Source organism: Rhea pennata, chromosome 27, assembly GCF_028389875.1.
Source record: "Rhea pennata isolate bPtePen1 chromosome 27, bPtePen1.pri, whole genome shotgun sequence".
NCBI classification, from domain to species: Eukaryota; Metazoa; Chordata; class Aves; order Rheiformes; family Rheidae; genus Rhea; species Rhea pennata.
The window spans coordinates 62924-79570 of NC_084689.1; the positions used below are offsets into that span (position 1 = coordinate 62924).

Here is a 16647-nt window from a genome sequence, read left to right on the forward strand (position 1 = left end):
TGCCACTGATGACAACCCTCTGAGCTCTGCCTTTCAGCCAGTTCTCAATCCACCTCACTGTCCACTCAGCTAACCCACACTTCCTGAGCTTATCTAGGAGGATGTTATGGGAGACAGTGTCAAAAGCCTGGCTGAAGTCAAGGTACACAATGTCCACTGCTCTCTCCTCATCTACACAGTCAGTCAGTCCATCACAGAGGTCTATCAGGTTCATTAAACATGATTTCCCCATGGTGAATCCAGGCTGACTACTCCTGATCACCTTCTTTACCTCCATATTCTTAGAGATGACATCTAGGATGAGCTGTTCCATCACCTTTCCAGGGATGGAGGTGAGGCTGACTGGCCTATAGTTGCCTGGGTCCTCCTTCTTGCCCTTTTTGAAGACTGGAGTGACAGTGGCTTTCTTCCAGTCCTCAGGCACCTCTCTAGTTCTCCATGACCTTCCAAAGATGATGGAGAGCAGCCTCGCAACAACATCTGCCAGTTCCCTCAGTACCCGTGGATGCATCCCATCTGGGCCTGTGGATTTGTGAATGTCAGGCTTGCCCAGAAGATCTCTAATTTTACCCTCCTCAGCCAAAGGAAAGTCTTCCTTTCTCCAGACTTTCTCCCTTGTCTCCAGGCTCTGGAATTCTTGAGGATTACCCTTATCAGCAAAGATTGAAGCAAAGAAGGCATTCAGTAATTCTGCCTTCTCTGTATTCTAAAGTGCTTTGTCTTCAAAACACATCTTCTATTGCTATCTTTGGATTTGTTAATTCCTTTAGACTCGTTTCGAATCAGATGGCATTCACCTTCAAGATCAAATCAGATTCAGAAACACTTGTTTAGATGGTAAGTTTGGAATCTTTAAAACAGGGGCTATATCTCAGCATACAGCCATCACTTCAGTAAACCTTATCCATGATCTCTGCTGAAGTCTCTAATCACTAGTATGACGCAAAACAATGATTGTAGTCTGCGAGCTAAAACCAACCCAAATACAAAGGGAAGTTCCAACATCTTTTATTATAGCCCTTGCATGGCTGAGCTGCCCTTTAGAGGGATGGACTATGCAGCATCCCAAAGACAAGATAACATGGAGACAACCGTGAACCCTGGAGAATGTGTTCATTTGACAAGTTCCTTCACGTACTTCCAGCCTTCCACAGTGTATTCACAGGCCCTGGTGGGAGCCATGGATAAGGCAGACATGATTGTCTGCACTCCTGCAAGGAAAGCAAAGGAGAGTTATCCTAAGAGCATAATTCAAGACAAATTTACTAATGTTACTCTAGCATCATGGATCTCTGTAAACACAGAGAAAATCTAGCTTTATCCCAAAGCCTTCAAACACACTGAACCTTGAAAGATCCTTGATTTTTTTTTTGTCTCAGTAAACCCTAAAACAGAGAGATTCCAACTTCATGACCCATATAAGGATAGAGAATTACATGATTAAAACAAAAACCTGAAACTTGTCTAAGTTTCATATTATTCCTGGCTCTGCCACAGACTATGGATGGTTTTGGACAAGTCACAATATTTGTGGACTGTGTTTCCCCTTAATTAAATGAGAACTATTTGCTGCACCATAAACATTCTCAATTAACTTACTAGGCATTTATAACATGCTTTGTTCTTCATACAGGTTCTCTAAAATGCTAGCAGTAACAGGAACACTCATCTCTTCTGAAAAGATCAGAGGCTGAATTCATATATATATACTACTTGTATTAAGAATTTATACACTCTTCAGCCTTCTCAGAAATAAGTGATCATTTCTTTTTACGCTCTAGTTTCCCTGATCAATATCTGCAAAGATGAACTTACCCTACAGGTGCATAAACTGTATCTAGTTCTTATGGGACCACAAACACTTTTCTGAAACATTGTCTCGAATTGTGGTACAGTGTAGGCCTACCTGTCTTGGGGCACATGTAAACAGGTTTTGTATGGAGAAGAAACATCAGCTCCTCTAGTCAGAAAAGGCAAGACAGGTTTATGGGAACATATCATCCTCCTCACTTCATAGTTGGAAATCAAGGCACCAAGAAATGAAGCAAATTGGCCAAAGTCACCCAGTGGGCTAATGGTAGAACCAGGAGCAGAATACACTTCTTTAGTCTCAGCCCAGTATCCTTTCATCAGATTATAGTATCTACCACACCTTCTTCACCATTCAGTTTAGGAGGACAGTATCAAAACAAGATTTCAGGATAAGATCAGTTTTAGCTTTTACCTTTATTCCAGGAGTCAGAGGGAGAAAAGTCAAATTTTGGAGTGGGTGGAAGCTATAAAAAGAAACAGAGACAGAATATCAGCACTGGGGAGAGAGGGGAGGTCAGTTATAACACAGTCCATATCACCTTGGAGAAATCTCTTGAACTCAGATCTCAAAGACATTTAGATGCCTAGTCTCCCTAATCCTCAAAAGCAATCAAACCTGTGGTTTAAAGTCTCAACTTAATCTTTCCCACAGCATAAAGTAGGGGCAGAAGGTAGTATTCATCCTTTGGGTGCTCTTGAACAAGCATCCACACAATTACCTAAGCAGCTATCTCCTTAAGGTTGTCTAATAATTTATGAGAGTCTCCAACATGGAAAATAATTTTCAAACCTTCAAAAGCTTCTCCCATTCTGAGGATTTTAAAAACTAAGAATTACTCAAACAGAAGGGACTATTCAGATAATCTGCACTCAACTTGACTGCTAGGAGCTTGACAAAGCAGTTCCTTAAGGAAGAGAATATTTTTATTAATTTTTGAAAAGCCTGCAGGATACTCCAATAAAAAGCTTAGGAATACTACTACAGTGAAATATCCCTGCATAGACTTTCTAGCTCTTCTTTCAAATAAGACCTATAACCAATTGCTCTCCCCTGTTTCAAGTTTTATCCTTCTTCCATTTCAATCTTCCCCAAAATATTCCCAGTGTAAAATTCAGATTCAACAGCAAAATTCCTGTCAACATAATTGGAACCGGAATACCTTCCCAGTGTTTTCATTAAGAGAATGTGTTTGGTTTGCTAACTACATTCATCTGCACAGCCCTTACCTCCCAGCCTATGTAATTTGTCCATTCTTGAATAGCTGGAGGAAGTGATTCCTGAGCTTTTTTGAGGGCTTCAGCACCCTGTGTGCCATTGCCCAGCAGCCCCTGATCATATGCCATGTATACAGCAGCTCCAGCCAGGCTTCCTTTGATGACAAACCTAAAAGAATCAAAAGCAATAACAGTTCAGTTCACATTATGTACATTAGCACACCTTTCCCAGTAGGTTGTGACACTCAAAGGAATGGGGTTGATAGAGCAGTCAGAGGGTCACAAATGTTTTAATCTAAAGTTTTATACTATCAAAAAACAGCAGAAAGATATCTAGCTACCCTTCCTTTCTTCCTAGATCAAATATTCCCTATCGGCCCCTTGAAACCATACACAATTCCCATTATTATCAGTGATATTAAAAAAAACCCAAAAAAGTTAAAGTGTCAAAATTCTCTAAATACAGCAAACTCCTGAAAAAGGGGGAATAAAGGATTTAGCTCTGGGTAAGAAATCCATGTTTACGATGGTTCTCGCCTGATTAATAACCACTCAGATTAACTTGACAGATACCAATCTTTTCTTAAAATCATTGCAGTCTAAACATCTGGCCATGTCAGTTCCTGCACTGTTTATGCTTTAAAAGGTTCTCAGTAGAGTGCATGGTGCAAAAAGACCAGCAGCAGTTTGCAAAATGCAAGAGAATACTTGACTGTAATTTATTTTTTCACTGCAGATAAGAAATCTAGGAGACAACATTTTTCAAAATATTCACAGGGAAGAGAGTGTTTCCCCATTTTAGAAAACAGCATTACACACCTGGCTACTAAAAGAGGAAGGGGCAAATAGATAAATCTGTGTATTTACACGTATATGGAAGATTTCTTTGTTAAAGATGTATTGCTCGCTCCCAAACCCTTCCACAACTTCCCCCAGTGGGCGGTATATCCAGACATAAAAGGATTCCCTCAGCAAGCAAGTACCCCCAGAAGCTTTCCGTGGGTTTATTTTATGTGGTTATGCTCACAACGGGAACGTCTTCAGGCTCCTGCCAGGCGTTTGGAGACGCACCAGGCAGCGACCGGACGAAGGGCAAAGCTGGGGCAGGGCAGGACCAAGGACAACGAGCTGCGAGGCGAGGCACGGACAGGGCCGCGACGGACCTGGGACAGCCGGTCGGCCCTGCACGGAGCAAGGCGGCAGCCGGGCCGGACCAGCAAGCGGGGCGCGAGTGAGACGAGGGGGTGGCAGCCGCGCGCAGGGACTCACTTGACGATGGGAAGCAGCCTGGCGGCCATCACTCCTCCAAGGGCAGCGCGCGCTCGCCGCTGCGCGCCGCAGAGGCCTTCGGGAATCGGTCACGTGGCCAGGTGGGCACGGCATCGTTACCGAGGCGGGTGGTGGTCTTTCTCGCCCGGCATCTGTCTCCCTCTGCGACAGAGGACGCAGCTCTAGTGCAGAGGACGGTTAAAGAGGAGCACTTAGTTGCGCTCCCTTCCGTCCTGCCTCCTCAGACCAGGAGGGAAAGCACTTCCGCCTCGGCAGCTGTCATGGCGGCAGGGGCGGCCCCGCGGCGGCGGAGGCGGGGTCCCGCGGGGCGGGCTGGGGGGAGGGGGGAACGCTGTAATACCTAAATCAGAACACAGAGTGCAGAGGACTAACTGTATTGCTTGCTTTCGTTTTTAATAATTTATCTGAAAAAACTGCAGAATTTTCCCTGTGCGTCTCGGGGAAGTACAGAATCGGGTAAGGGCAAAACACTCGCGTTCCGGCCGTGCGGAGGAGATGGGACCTTGTGCTGTATTTTTTACTCTAACCGAGGTCTTAGTGCCCATTCAACGATCGAGTTTTAAAGCAGACATTAGCAGCTTTATTTGCTGTGCTAGATATATGTGTGCCTGATGATCCAACAGCAGGACCTGAGCTGTAAGAATAGCCTCCTTGCGTCCTTGTGGCACTTCCCTGGGGTATGGAATTATATGTCATCTGGCCATAGGAGCAGGCGTATGTCCATATTAATAAATACGTGTCATTATAGTTGTGAGGATTTTGATTAGGCAGCTATGCCTCAAAATGAGGATCACGCTACAAAGTCCAAAGGCTCGCATTTCCCCATGTGAATTTTAATCATCACATTGTTCACTGTTTAAGGTGAGAGCGAACGAAGAGAATTATTGAGCACTATTTTTCTTTTTTTCCCCAAAGTTGTTTATCTGTTCTAATTTTTCATGTCATCTTTTCTTGTGTCTGCCAGAGTTTTTCACAAAAGAACAGAGGAGAAGGGAAGCTAGTTTTAAACATGTTTGCAGAGCTGTGGAAATTGATTAAGTGAGTTTAGCAGAAGGGCAGCTTCTGGAACTCCTGAAAACTTTTTAATTTCTCCTGTGTTCATTGTGTCTAACTGCTTTGGCTGCAAAAGAATTTTTAAAGACAGAAATAGAACTCAGAAAATATAGAGAAATGCTAATTGTCTAATGATACTCAGCCTGGAAAGTGAGTCTTGTTAGTATTTAGTAAGTGCCAATGCTGATTTAAGTTTTGAACTTTCCTTTTGCAGGACAATTTCTAAAGAGAGAGAATTACAGAAATAAATCCCCATGGCTTTTTTTCCCTGCTTTGTGTATCGCTTTACATATAGCTGACGTGCTGGGATCCCTAAACATGGAAAAGAACATTTAAATGTAAGTTTTCAGTGTGGTTTCATTTCTGTGTTAAACTTGTGTTGGACAGCTGCAGATGATTTATGGTGTTGGGGAAAAAGATGATTGTTTAATTTATTTTGCATTTCAATTTGATGCATTTTTATATCAAATATGTCTGTAAGAATATGAAATAGAATGCAGCAGTGCAAATTGCAGAAGGCATTTACTCTAAAATTAGACTTTCAAGTCAGAGTTTAAATGAGAAATCTGTGCTGACCCCACACAAAGTTTTGGGGAGTGATCCATTAGAGACAGACACTTTAAAAATAATTCCTTTAAAAATAATTCCTTCTTTCCAGTCCATTTAGAACAGACAGACAGATGAGATGCCCTGGAGCAAATGAATGGCTGGGAAAACAGTAGCTGAGAAAGGCTGAGAAAGACCTATTTTCTGCCATCTCTAGCTCCTGTCCTCCCTTATGAGAGCAGACATCATTGCCTCCAGCCCTACAGCTTTACTGTTTCCATCCTGCCTGTGTTACTCCCTCTGAACAGGGAGTTCTACGGCTTGGCATAACCAAGCCTTAACCTTTGCTAGGTGAATGTGAACCGTTCACAGGACTGTGGTGTCCCCATTCTTCAGTAGAGGAAAAACAATGGCTTTGCAGCTCCTTATCAAAGGACTGAGAGCCCACGTCTTTCCCCCTCTTCCAGTCTTGCCAAAGATTACTTTAGTTCTCAGTGGAGAGATTTGTCAGGCAAAATCTCATGACTGTCCCTGGTTCTACCCAGCATCTCACATATGTGCAAGACAGAAAGACTTCACGTACCTCATGCAAGTTGGCTTGCAGCATCAGAAGAAGGAGATCACAGCATTTTGTCTGAGGCGCTCAGCTGCAAGATTCAACTTTGTTCTTTTCCTTCACAACTTGAAGGGATATGAAGGCAATTGGAAAAGTGTTTTGTGCTGCAGGAATTGTAGCTGCACTTCTGGCTTTCTTCTGGAAAGACACTTTCGATCCAGGTAGGCTTACAAGCTCAAGCTAGAATGTAAGCATGTAAGAGAAGAAAATTTCCAAACTCTGCCTAGTCATCTTGTTCCTTGTGGTCTTACTGAATTTCATAGCCCCGAAGTACTGTGTTGTTCCCAGGACCAGAGAAAGGTTTGGTACGCAAGAGAAGACAGAATGGTCTAACAGCATTTACAAGGGAAGCTGCTGACTGTGTAGGGAAAAAATGGCATGTACTTTGCCACTGCCTTCCCGTTTTTTGTTTTAGTTGCAAACTTGATGAGGACAGAGTCCATCTCCGTAGGTGTGTAGTGCTCAGCACAAAAGGGCTGATGTTACTGCAAACTGATGACAAAGAATAAATGATAAGTAGAATGCAGGAGGCTCCGAGCCTGGTTTTATATTATGCAGCTTTCTGTAACTGATGAAAATTGACTTAATCCTTGAAAGAAATTGATCTAGGAACCTGAATAAAGAGTACATGACTCAGCTGTGTTACATAAATATGTTGTTATTCCTTGGCAATAATAGCCCAGACATTATATCCAAAACAAACAGATGCAGTAATAAAACAATACTGCTCTCAGGCAATTGGGCCCAGGAGGTTGTTTCATGATAACTGAGCCATGCCAGTCACATGCTTTCATTTAATTCCAACTTCCATGGAAGAATGTTGAGCTGGGGAGGAGGGACTAGCTAGTTAACCAAGGCTGGGCTATTTGATTTCCAGCATGCCAGCTACTCTGTGAGCTAAGAGGCTGATCCTCCTACCACATGACTGAATTGTGAACCTCGATTTGACAAACTGACTGCTGCATAATAGAGGAGACAAGTCTTAAGACTGCTCTGTGCTTGGGCTTGTCGGGCTAACCAAGTTCTGTGACCCAGGTCAAAACAGACTGATACGGCTGGCTACTTAAAATGAGGTAGCAGCCATATCAATGACTAACCCGTGTGTTAGAAGGGAAAAGGAGCCCATTCTTCGAAAGTAGATGATTTCTCATTATTTTCCATCTAACTAGAATGAGGAGGCATTATTAATCTCATGCCTATTCGGATCAATTCTGCCTCTTCACTGATTCTGAAGAAGCATCAAGACTTGTGAAGACTTGCGCTTTTTGACTTTAGAGCCCTGACGGTAGCTAAGGGCAACTTCTCCACTTCTTCCTTCGCTTGTTTTTTCATCTGTTTTTCTCTCACAAATAAGAGAGCCTGTCTGGTGCCCGCATTCTCCTCACTGGAACCAGTGCTGGGATTGGGGAGCAGATGGCATACCATTATGCCAGCTTTGGTGCTGAAATTGTTCTGACTGCTAGAAGGGAAGCTGTGCTGCAGAAGGTAAGAACTCCTTGTATGAGGGAAGATGTAAAGGATTTGGGCAGAGAGAGAAAGTTAGTTAGTTGGTGGAATAATATGTTTTTCCTTCAGAAATGTTAAGCCAAAACAGCTGAATTATTTTTGACTTTAAGAATTGCTTTACACTTTCTGAAGAAAGATGGAACATATCAGCAGCATGTTTGAGCCTGACTTGCTGGTAGAGTATTGTGTGCAGCCATTCTCCTCTACAACTGATCTCCTGGATGGACTGCCTTGTCTGTGTTGTCACATACCAGTGCTGGCTGCAGTATACCTCTCTTACCGGAAAGAAAGAACACTGCATACTGTGGAGATGTAGTGAAGAAGGGTGCTTGTCCTGTAGAGGAAGAGGGGCATACAGTGCCTGAACTACAATTTCCATGAAATATTATGTCGATTTCCAGAGTCCAAACAATTCTATTTGCTGCTGAAGTCTTCCGTTAGACTTCAGCCTTTCTGTAAGTCAAATTTTTTGACCAGCTCAAATAGATTAGATCAGACTCCTTTATCTGTACAGTATAAAACAGGGCAATATTTAGAGAAGGTACCTCTGAAACTGTGGAGAGAGGTGACTTTCAGGGAAAGTTCTGTACTAGAAAGTGCGGCAAAAGGAGGGATTTGGGGGTAGCGAGTGTAAGGATACTTCCTAGGGATATTTCAGCAGATAGCTAACTGTGTATTATTACAAGACACCTTCACATACTCAGCATAGCAAAGAAACTGTGAAGGATGAGTCCTGTCAGATCTTCACCAGATGTTTTAGAATAAAGAAAAAAAATGAACATAAAGCATAATCCTGATTCCAGAAGGATTCTGAAAAAGATTGCCTTTTCCTGGTGAATCTTAATCCTTTTCCAAGGCAGGTTGAATCTGCTTTTTGCTGAGAGTTACCTTGAATTAACTGGTCTAGTTAAACAAATTCTTGATGTAAAATGAAGCTCTCCAAGGGCTGAATAGAGGTAGATTTTAAATAAAAGTATGTATCCTTGTCCAGAATTGACTCTTGCTAACTGTAGTATTAAAAAAAATAATAATGTATATATATAAAAAAAACCACACACAGCAAAGCAGTGCCTTATAGTGCCTTTATTACCATTCTCTTCCCCCTAGCCCATATAGTTTAATCTTTGGGGGGTTGTTTTGTTTTGTTTTTTTTCTAAAGGTGATGAAGAAATGCATGAAGCTTGGAGCAAAGAAAGTCTTTTATATCCCTGCAGATATGTCTTCCTCTTCAGAACCTGAAAAGGTGGTCCAGTTTGCTGTCCAAAAACTGGGTAAGCAGAAGAAAAGAGGCAGGTGCTGAAGAGAGAGAACAAATTTTGTTGGTCATTCCAGTTTATACTGTGCTGCTTGGTTCAGGAAAGGTTCAGATCATACCTGGTCTGGTCACCCTTCAGAGGTGATAGTTCTCAATCTATATCACACCTCATGCTGACAAACAAGTTTTAGGCAAGTTACCAGAGAGAAGTCTGATAACATAGTTCTCATCCCAGTTCCTGTAGCCCTGCCAATCCTGGCCCCTCTGTGGTAACCCTGGTATTCAAAGATGTGCTGGAAAGCTGAGCAGCAAGGAAGCCAGAGATCTCCAGACTTTCCTTTACTCTGTTGTTTCCTTCAGTGGATTTTTGAAATTTACCTGAGTTCAGGGGACTGTGAATAGAGAGCTATCTCTGACTTTTGAGATACTCACTGCTTGCTGTGTAACTCTGGTCAGAGCCAGGTGAGCAGAGCCAAGGGGAAGAGGCTTGGAGTCTGATCTCAGTTCTCTTCATCTTGGGCAACTCTTTGACTTTCAGATATATATAGACAGTTCTTAATCCAGTTTCCAGCTTCTTGTTTCAGTTTCTCCATTTCTGTCACTGAAGAGTGTATTCAGGAAAGGAGACTCTGTGGTTTGTAAATACCAGTTGGGAGGTCGCTGTCTTTCCAGCTGCCTTTCTTGGAGAGGGGATCAGGCAACATGACACATGTATTTTCCTAGAGGAGAAAAGTACTCAAAAATATGATACGACATGCAGACATGTGTCAGCCATGCTGCACACAACCAACCCTGAAGAGGCATCTTGTCTTTGGTTGAGAGAGGGGGAAACAGAGTTCTGAAAGCAGTAGCTAGCCCCTATAGCAAAGCTCAATTCAAATCCTTATAGAAGGGGAAGGTGATCTTACCTTAACCAAAACTGACTCACTCTATTCCCACCCCTCTCTCACAGATTCACGTTCACTCATTCTTTTGTACTCACAAGCAACAAGATGTGTAGAACCAAGCAGACTGGCCAGGGTAGTGGTGTGAATGACAGCTGTTGAGTCCTTGTCATGTCTTCTGCGTTGTTCCTTTTTGGTGATGATGTGCTGTTTTTTTGATGTGTCTTTTGTGCCCCATAGGAGATGACATTGATTATGGCCTTTTTGCATCTCCAACCTGTCCCACTGGGGTCAGACTGTCATTAGGCAGCATTTTTGATTATACTCTATATCCTTTTGTCCATTATTTCAGTGTCTAAATTACTTCATGTGTTCTTTGTTTTCTGGAGCTGGGGGGTTGAAAGCAACTGTATGCAAGTATGCTGTGATATTGGTGATCTGCCAGTCTAGGAATGTTCAACACATGCCATTATTTTAACCCTACTTCTAACATTTCTTCTAGTGATTTCACACATACACATTCCCATACCAATCTTGATTTTACCTATTACAAATCTGTACGCCTATAGATTCTAATATAGAGTGTGCCAACAGAACTATGTGCCCAGTCTTCATTACCTTGAAACGTGGATTGAGAACTGGCTGAAAGGCAGAGCTCAGAAGGTCGTCATCAGTGGCACAGAGTCCAGCTGCAGACCTGTGACTAGTGGTGTCCCCCAGGGCTCAGTACTGGGTCCCGTCCTGTTCAACTTATTCATCAATGACCTGGATGAAGGGACAGAGTGCCTCCTCAGCAAGTTTGCTGGTGATACCAAGCTGGGAAGAGTGGCTGAGACACCTGAGGGCTGTGCTGCCATTCAGAGAGACCTGGACAGGCTGGAGAGCTGGGCAGAGAGGAACCTCCTGAGGTTCAACAAGGGCATGTGCAGAGTGCTACACCTAGGAAGAAATAACCCTAGGCACCAGTATAAGTTGGGGGCTGACCTGTTTAGCCTGGGGAAGTGAAGACTGAGGGGGGATCTTATCAATGTGTATGAATATCTGAAAGGAGGGTGTCAAGGGGACAAGGACAAACTCTTTTCAGTTGTCCCGTGTGACAGGACAAGAGGCAATGGGCAGAAATTGAAACACAGGTAGTTCTGCCTGAATATGAAGAATTTCTTCACTGTGAGAATGGCAGAGCACTGGAGCAGGTTGCCCGGAGAGGCTGTGGAGTCTCCTTCTCTGGAGATAGTTAAAACCCGCCTGGATGCAACCCTGTCTAACGTGCTGTAGATGACCCTGCTGAGCAGGGCGGTTGGACTAGATGATCTCCAGAGGTCCCTTCCAACCTTACTGATTCTATGATCATTTTGGAGAGCTGCCAACAGAGAAGAACAGCTTTCCTTCTATTTCTACTCTTGAGAAGCAGGCAGAGCTGTTCTCAACTAGACATATTTCATGTTTCTTGGTGGTGAAGCGCTTCCCAGCCTTCTGAGGGAAGAGCTAGTTGGTTCAGCCACCCTTCTGCTGGCATTTCTCAGTTCCCCAGTAAGTGGTTAGGGGATGGCCCCTTTATTTGACTGCTTTCTTTTCCTGTCCACAGGGGGACTGGATTACTTGGTGCTAAACCACATTGGCATGACCCCTTTCCAGATGTGGGATGGAGATGTGGAACATATCCGTTGGCTCATGCAGGTGAGGTTTCCCAGCAGGGAGAGCTCACCTGGGATGGGGTGGGTCTGACTTCTCCTAGGACAGCTTTGGGAGACTTGAGGGCAAATTCAAGCCTACAGCAGTAGTTGAGACTAAATCTTTTATTTCACTCATATTTCAAGTAAAATGGATTGGAAGCTTTATTACTGGACTAGGTGCCTTGCTCAGATATGTTGGTGAATATGTGTGCAGAGGAATGTCTGGGAGGAAATCCTTCCCTCCTTCCTTCTGCTCATCTTACCTCCCAGTAGCCTGGGACTGTCAGGGATCAATAGAGTAGTTGTGGGAAGTTGTGCCGTATGTGTTTAATTCAGAAAGGGCAATAGACTAAGATTAAATACCTCCCAGTAGTCCATAGCAGATGCATATGTCATTGCAGAACACAATAAGGTTGTTTGAAATGCTGTTTGCTCCTGTGTTTCTGTTCACAGGTATGGAGTTCTCCTGTAGAATCACTTTGGTGTCAGGTTTTGGGACCACTGAGATGAAGAGATATTTTCCTGATTGTTTGCTTAGTCAGATTAGGTAGGCCTTACTAGTTCTGCTTCATGTTGGAAACTTGTTTGCTGGAGAATAGGGAACCAGAGATCCTAAGTAAAAAAATTTCCTGCAAGTTACAGTACAGTCAAGCTCAGAAGAGAGGCTGAGTATTAGGCTTCATTGTAGTCTAAGTTCACAGTCAAAAGAAACTTAGAAGGGGAGTAAATCAAGATGCTACTGCTATCCTTATTGCAGGATCGGTGTTGCAGAGTAAACACTAGCATATAGAGAAATCAGAGACAATTAATTGTCTCATTACAAATATGGAATCAAGAAATTTGTATGGTAAAGCTTAGGAATAACTTTAGCTCTGACTCTTCTCCATTAGCTTATTCTGGAATCTGAAAGGCCAAAGGATGCAATATCCCCAGAGATATGATCCTTTTCTCTCAAAGTTTGAAAAAGCAAGTCCAGGCTTTTTCTAAGGGATGGTGCTGTGTATGGGACCAAAACTGTAGTAGGTAGGGCCCTGCTTGGGAAGGACGGACTTGTATTGACATGGATGTTTCCCTCTCACTTCCTCATTGACTGGTTGTTTTCCCTCTTGCTGACTTAGAGATTAATGTAGAGTACTGCTCTATCTCTGGCTGCTGCCTTTAGGGGAATGGACTCCTCTTCCCTTGTTGGTCAGTGAATACATGGTGTGCTAAAACAAGAGTCGTCATTCTGCTGTGTTCTTTCCCTCTCTCCACAGCCAGTTCTCCAGTATGGATAAGGAAGAAGGGATTTTCCTGGACAGGAAAGGGGAGATTCTTTCTTCTTCATGGCTGTGGGAATGAGAAGCAGAACTGTCACTTCCAGCTCTCTTTTCCCCAAAAAGCCTGTTCTTCCCACTCTTTTCTGGCCTTCCTTTCCTTAGCATACCTCTCATCTTTTGGGTTTCTTCCTCTCTGATTTTACATATTCAGTCTCCTTATTAGGATCAGCTTGTCTCTGACTCGCTTGAGAGTACCATCAGTATGTAGACAGGTGCAGCTCTATGAAAATAGGTTTGAATAATGGGGTTAACAGTATCACAACCTGCAGCTTTCACAAACCCGTCAGCATGGTTCTGGGAGAAGGGGAACTAGGGTCTTCACAGCCCTTGCTCCAAGCCTGCCTTCTAAGGCTGGTCACCTGGGTGAGGATGTTTTGGGGATATAAGTGGAATGGCCAACACAGTAGCATGAAGGCTGCTGTGTTTTATGGAGCAGTTGTGAAGTTCATGAAGGAACAACAAACTTGATTTAAACCTCATATTCTCTTCCAGATACTGTCTCTGAATAGGAGGGTATGTGAATAATTAACATGTATGTACATGTGTGGGCATGCAACAATAAAAGGACTTTGCCATGTTTTGGTCTCTGCAGCAAAGGGGTTTATTAATTGACGAGTAATATTTTACTCCTGATTCTCCCATAGAAGAGAAACAGCCATGTCTAAGAGCCAGACAAAGCTGGTTACTATTTAATTTGGAATAAAACTTATAGAGTTTTCCTTGTCTGCTTCACTAAATCAGATATGGATTGTCTAATACTAATATGCCAAGCAATCTTTGGTGTTGAAGAGCTATTGCATTCCACTGTAGAGGTGGCAGCACTGGAGTGCTGCAAGTGTTGCTGAGGCCAGTAGGTGTGGTGTTTGAACTGCAGCAGGGAAAGCGCATTAGGATGTCTCCCCTCCCTCCACCCCTGCTCCCTGTCCCGCACCTCAAACAGCAGATCTAAGCTAGGAGTGCTGTCAGATTTATAGCTACTCAGTATGTAGGGAGATGCTCAGAGAAGCAAATCTCATTGTGCTCTAGTCAGCTGCACCTTTACTTGGTGTGCTGCGATGAGAGCATGAGTCACATGCAAGTAGATGAAATGGAGTAGCATGCAAGCGGAAAGCTTTCAGAGTTGGGCTCAATAGTCTAATACAAAGAGAGACTTACAAAAGACCCCATTCCTGCTGTTCCCTCCTCCTCCCACCTTTTCATCCACCCAAATGCTTTCCCAAGCCTATGACCCAATCAGTCAGATTCCTGCAGCTGCCTTTCATAGCCAGCTCCCAGAGGTGAAGATAAAGTACCAGGGGATAGAACTGGGGGCACCATAATCCAGCTCCTGCCACTCAGCCAGCCAAGGCAAGTAAATGATTTATTATTCCTCTTTGCCATCTGCAAGTCACCTACCCTCTGAAGCTCCAAAACTTTTCAGTGTACTCTGCAATGAAAAGGTGTGTGATTACAGTCAGTGCCTGGTAAATGCCTTGCTTGCCCCCAGGGTTGGGTTCCCTCCCCACACCCAGTCCTTTCTTATTTACAAAGGAGAGGGAAAAAAAAGTGCATTTGAAGGGTGGTGGTGGTAGGGATTTTGTTGAGATTTTGCGTCTCTCGGACTTTTTGAGCAGAGGACAGAAGAAAGTCTGTGAGGGTCTCCTCAAGGAGGAAATTGCTGTGGTTGCTTCTAGCGCCTGAACCTGGGAGGGATAGGGCCCAGTTCTGGGAACTTACAGAAAGCAGCTACATAGGAGCTTGCAGGGAAATCAAAGAACATAGACAGAATGAGAAGTGTGTTGCCATTCACAAGAGCTCATCAGGAAGAGGTTCTTTCATTTTTGTGTTCTTTGCTCACGGCCAGCATGCAGCACAGGTCAGCAAACACACAAGCACAGATGCAGCATATGCACTGCTAGAGCAATGGCACATGTGGTAATACCCACCAAACACATTTGTGTTCTCACATACTAATAGCAAATGTGCAATGCAAAGGCATGTGCCAATTCCATCAGAGTCTTTGTTGCAGCGCAGCAGCTACTCTTCCTGCATGTTCATGGGCAGTGTAACACATCTACATGCACTGTTGCCATGTACGCTCTCTCACTCTCACTCCTCAGCCTCTCCAGCCCCAGGATTCATTTCTGAAGCCTCTGGTTTTGGAAAAAGATGAGCAGTGGCAGGATGAAAGAAATAGAATTAAAGCCAAAGACCTGGAAAGAAGTCACAGGGAAGAGGGTCAGAAAACATGTATGTAACACTGTTCCCTGTGTCCCCAGGCAACTGAGACTTCTCTGTCCTTTCTGCCTTGGGTCCTCCTGCATCCCAGCTGCTTGCATCACAGCCCTAACTTGCCTCCCAGCTTTTGTTGAGAGCTCACACCTACCAAAAACACATTCAGCAACTGGGTTGTAAAGAAATAAAACGTTCAAGCCAGGATTCCTGTAAAGGGACAAGTTTTGTCCCTCTAATTGTCTGTAAAGCAGGGTTTGGTACCGCTAACGTGTTCGAGTTTGAGGCACTTGTTCAGTGCTGCAGCCTCACGTTGGCTGATTACATGTCTCTCATTGTCAGTTCCTATTACCCCTGAACAGGGAAGGCTGCCAGCATTAATTGTTAGCCTCTTGGCTTTCCTGTCTAGGGAGCTGTACACCTCAGGCAACAACTTGCCTAAATTAAGGCATGTATCCCCACATATATATGCCTGTGCACACATACACAAAGATATACATTCTTCACACAGCACATGTTGCATTCCCTCTACCTGCCCTGTAACCAATGAACCCTGTCCATGCAGCATACATCGTAGATAAAGGCATTCACCATGCATAAGACACCTACCTGTATATATCATCCCACATGCACAGATATATTCAATGCATACAGTCCCATCCTAAAATGAGGTACCTTCACCACACATATGTACACAAACACAGCTCAGCATTGTGGGACAACAGCATGGGCATTTGGGTACAATTTCCCATTGTTCCCCTCAGTGACAACCATGGCCTCTAACCGTCTTCAAGGTTGGCATGGAAATGAGAAATCACAATGGCTCTGTTGAGATGGCCATTGCTGGAGGCTCTGGTAACAGCCATTGTCTAGGAGTAAACATTGCTGGGAAGCACATGTTTGGAGGAATTCAAAAGGAGCTTTCCACAGAAATGTGCAGATATGGAGCCACTGCTTAGTTGCACTAGCCATCAGCCCAAGACCTAGAGTCATAGCTAGGAGCAGGGGGCTAAAGTCAGGATGCACCTGTACAGATAAGAATGCAGGGGCTTGGTGTGTACTCAGTTTGTCTGCTGTAAACAGCAGCACAAGACCTTTGGCCTTTAATTCAAGCTGTAGCATACATATCAACAGGGACTTGCAAGAAGGGACTAGAAAGAAAAAAGACTTGAAAGAAAAGGAATAAGCCAGTCACAAAGGGTTTCTGGGCAAAACCTGTTTTCCCTTGTTGGCCCCTACTTAGTGAAGCTAAGAGTAGAGACTGCAT

At 43.8% G+C, this 16647-nt stretch overlaps 2 protein-coding genes across 3 annotated transcripts; one reads left to right on the top strand and one right to left on the bottom strand.

The window, feature by feature from the left end:
- Nucleotides 1-992: 992 nt before the first annotated feature.
- MICOS13 (mitochondrial contact site and cristae organizing system subunit 13) lies at nt 993-4551 on the bottom strand. Its single transcript, XM_062596256.1, has 4 exons — nt 4297-4551; nt 3040-3196; nt 2225-2276; nt 993-1211 (listed from the first exon to the last, which is right to left on the bottom strand). The coding sequence occupies exons 1-4, from the start codon at nt 4323-4325 to the stop codon at nt 1114-1116; spliced, it is 336 nt and encodes a 111-aa protein (XP_062452240.1). The 5' UTR covers nt 4326-4551; the 3' UTR covers nt 993-1113.
- Nucleotides 4552-4670: 119 nt separating this feature from the next.
- Nucleotides 4671-13746, top strand: LOC134151691 (hydroxysteroid 11-beta-dehydrogenase 1-like protein). Of its 2 annotated transcripts, none has more exons than XM_062596471.1 (7): nt 4671-4773; nt 5585-5708; nt 6462-6693; nt 7887-8017; nt 9198-9309; nt 11763-11854; nt 12304-13746. In XM_062596471.1, the coding sequence occupies exons 3-7, from the start codon at nt 6609-6611 to the stop codon at nt 12358-12360; spliced, it is 477 nt and encodes a 158-aa protein (XP_062452455.1). In that variant the 5' UTR covers nt 4671-4773; nt 5585-5708; nt 6462-6608; the 3' UTR covers nt 12361-13746. The 2 variants fall into 2 exon arrangements, with proteins under 2 accessions (XP_062452455.1, XP_062452457.1); XM_062596473.1 differs by having other exon boundaries at nt 13107-13746.
- Nucleotides 13747-16647: the final 2901 nt, after the last annotated feature.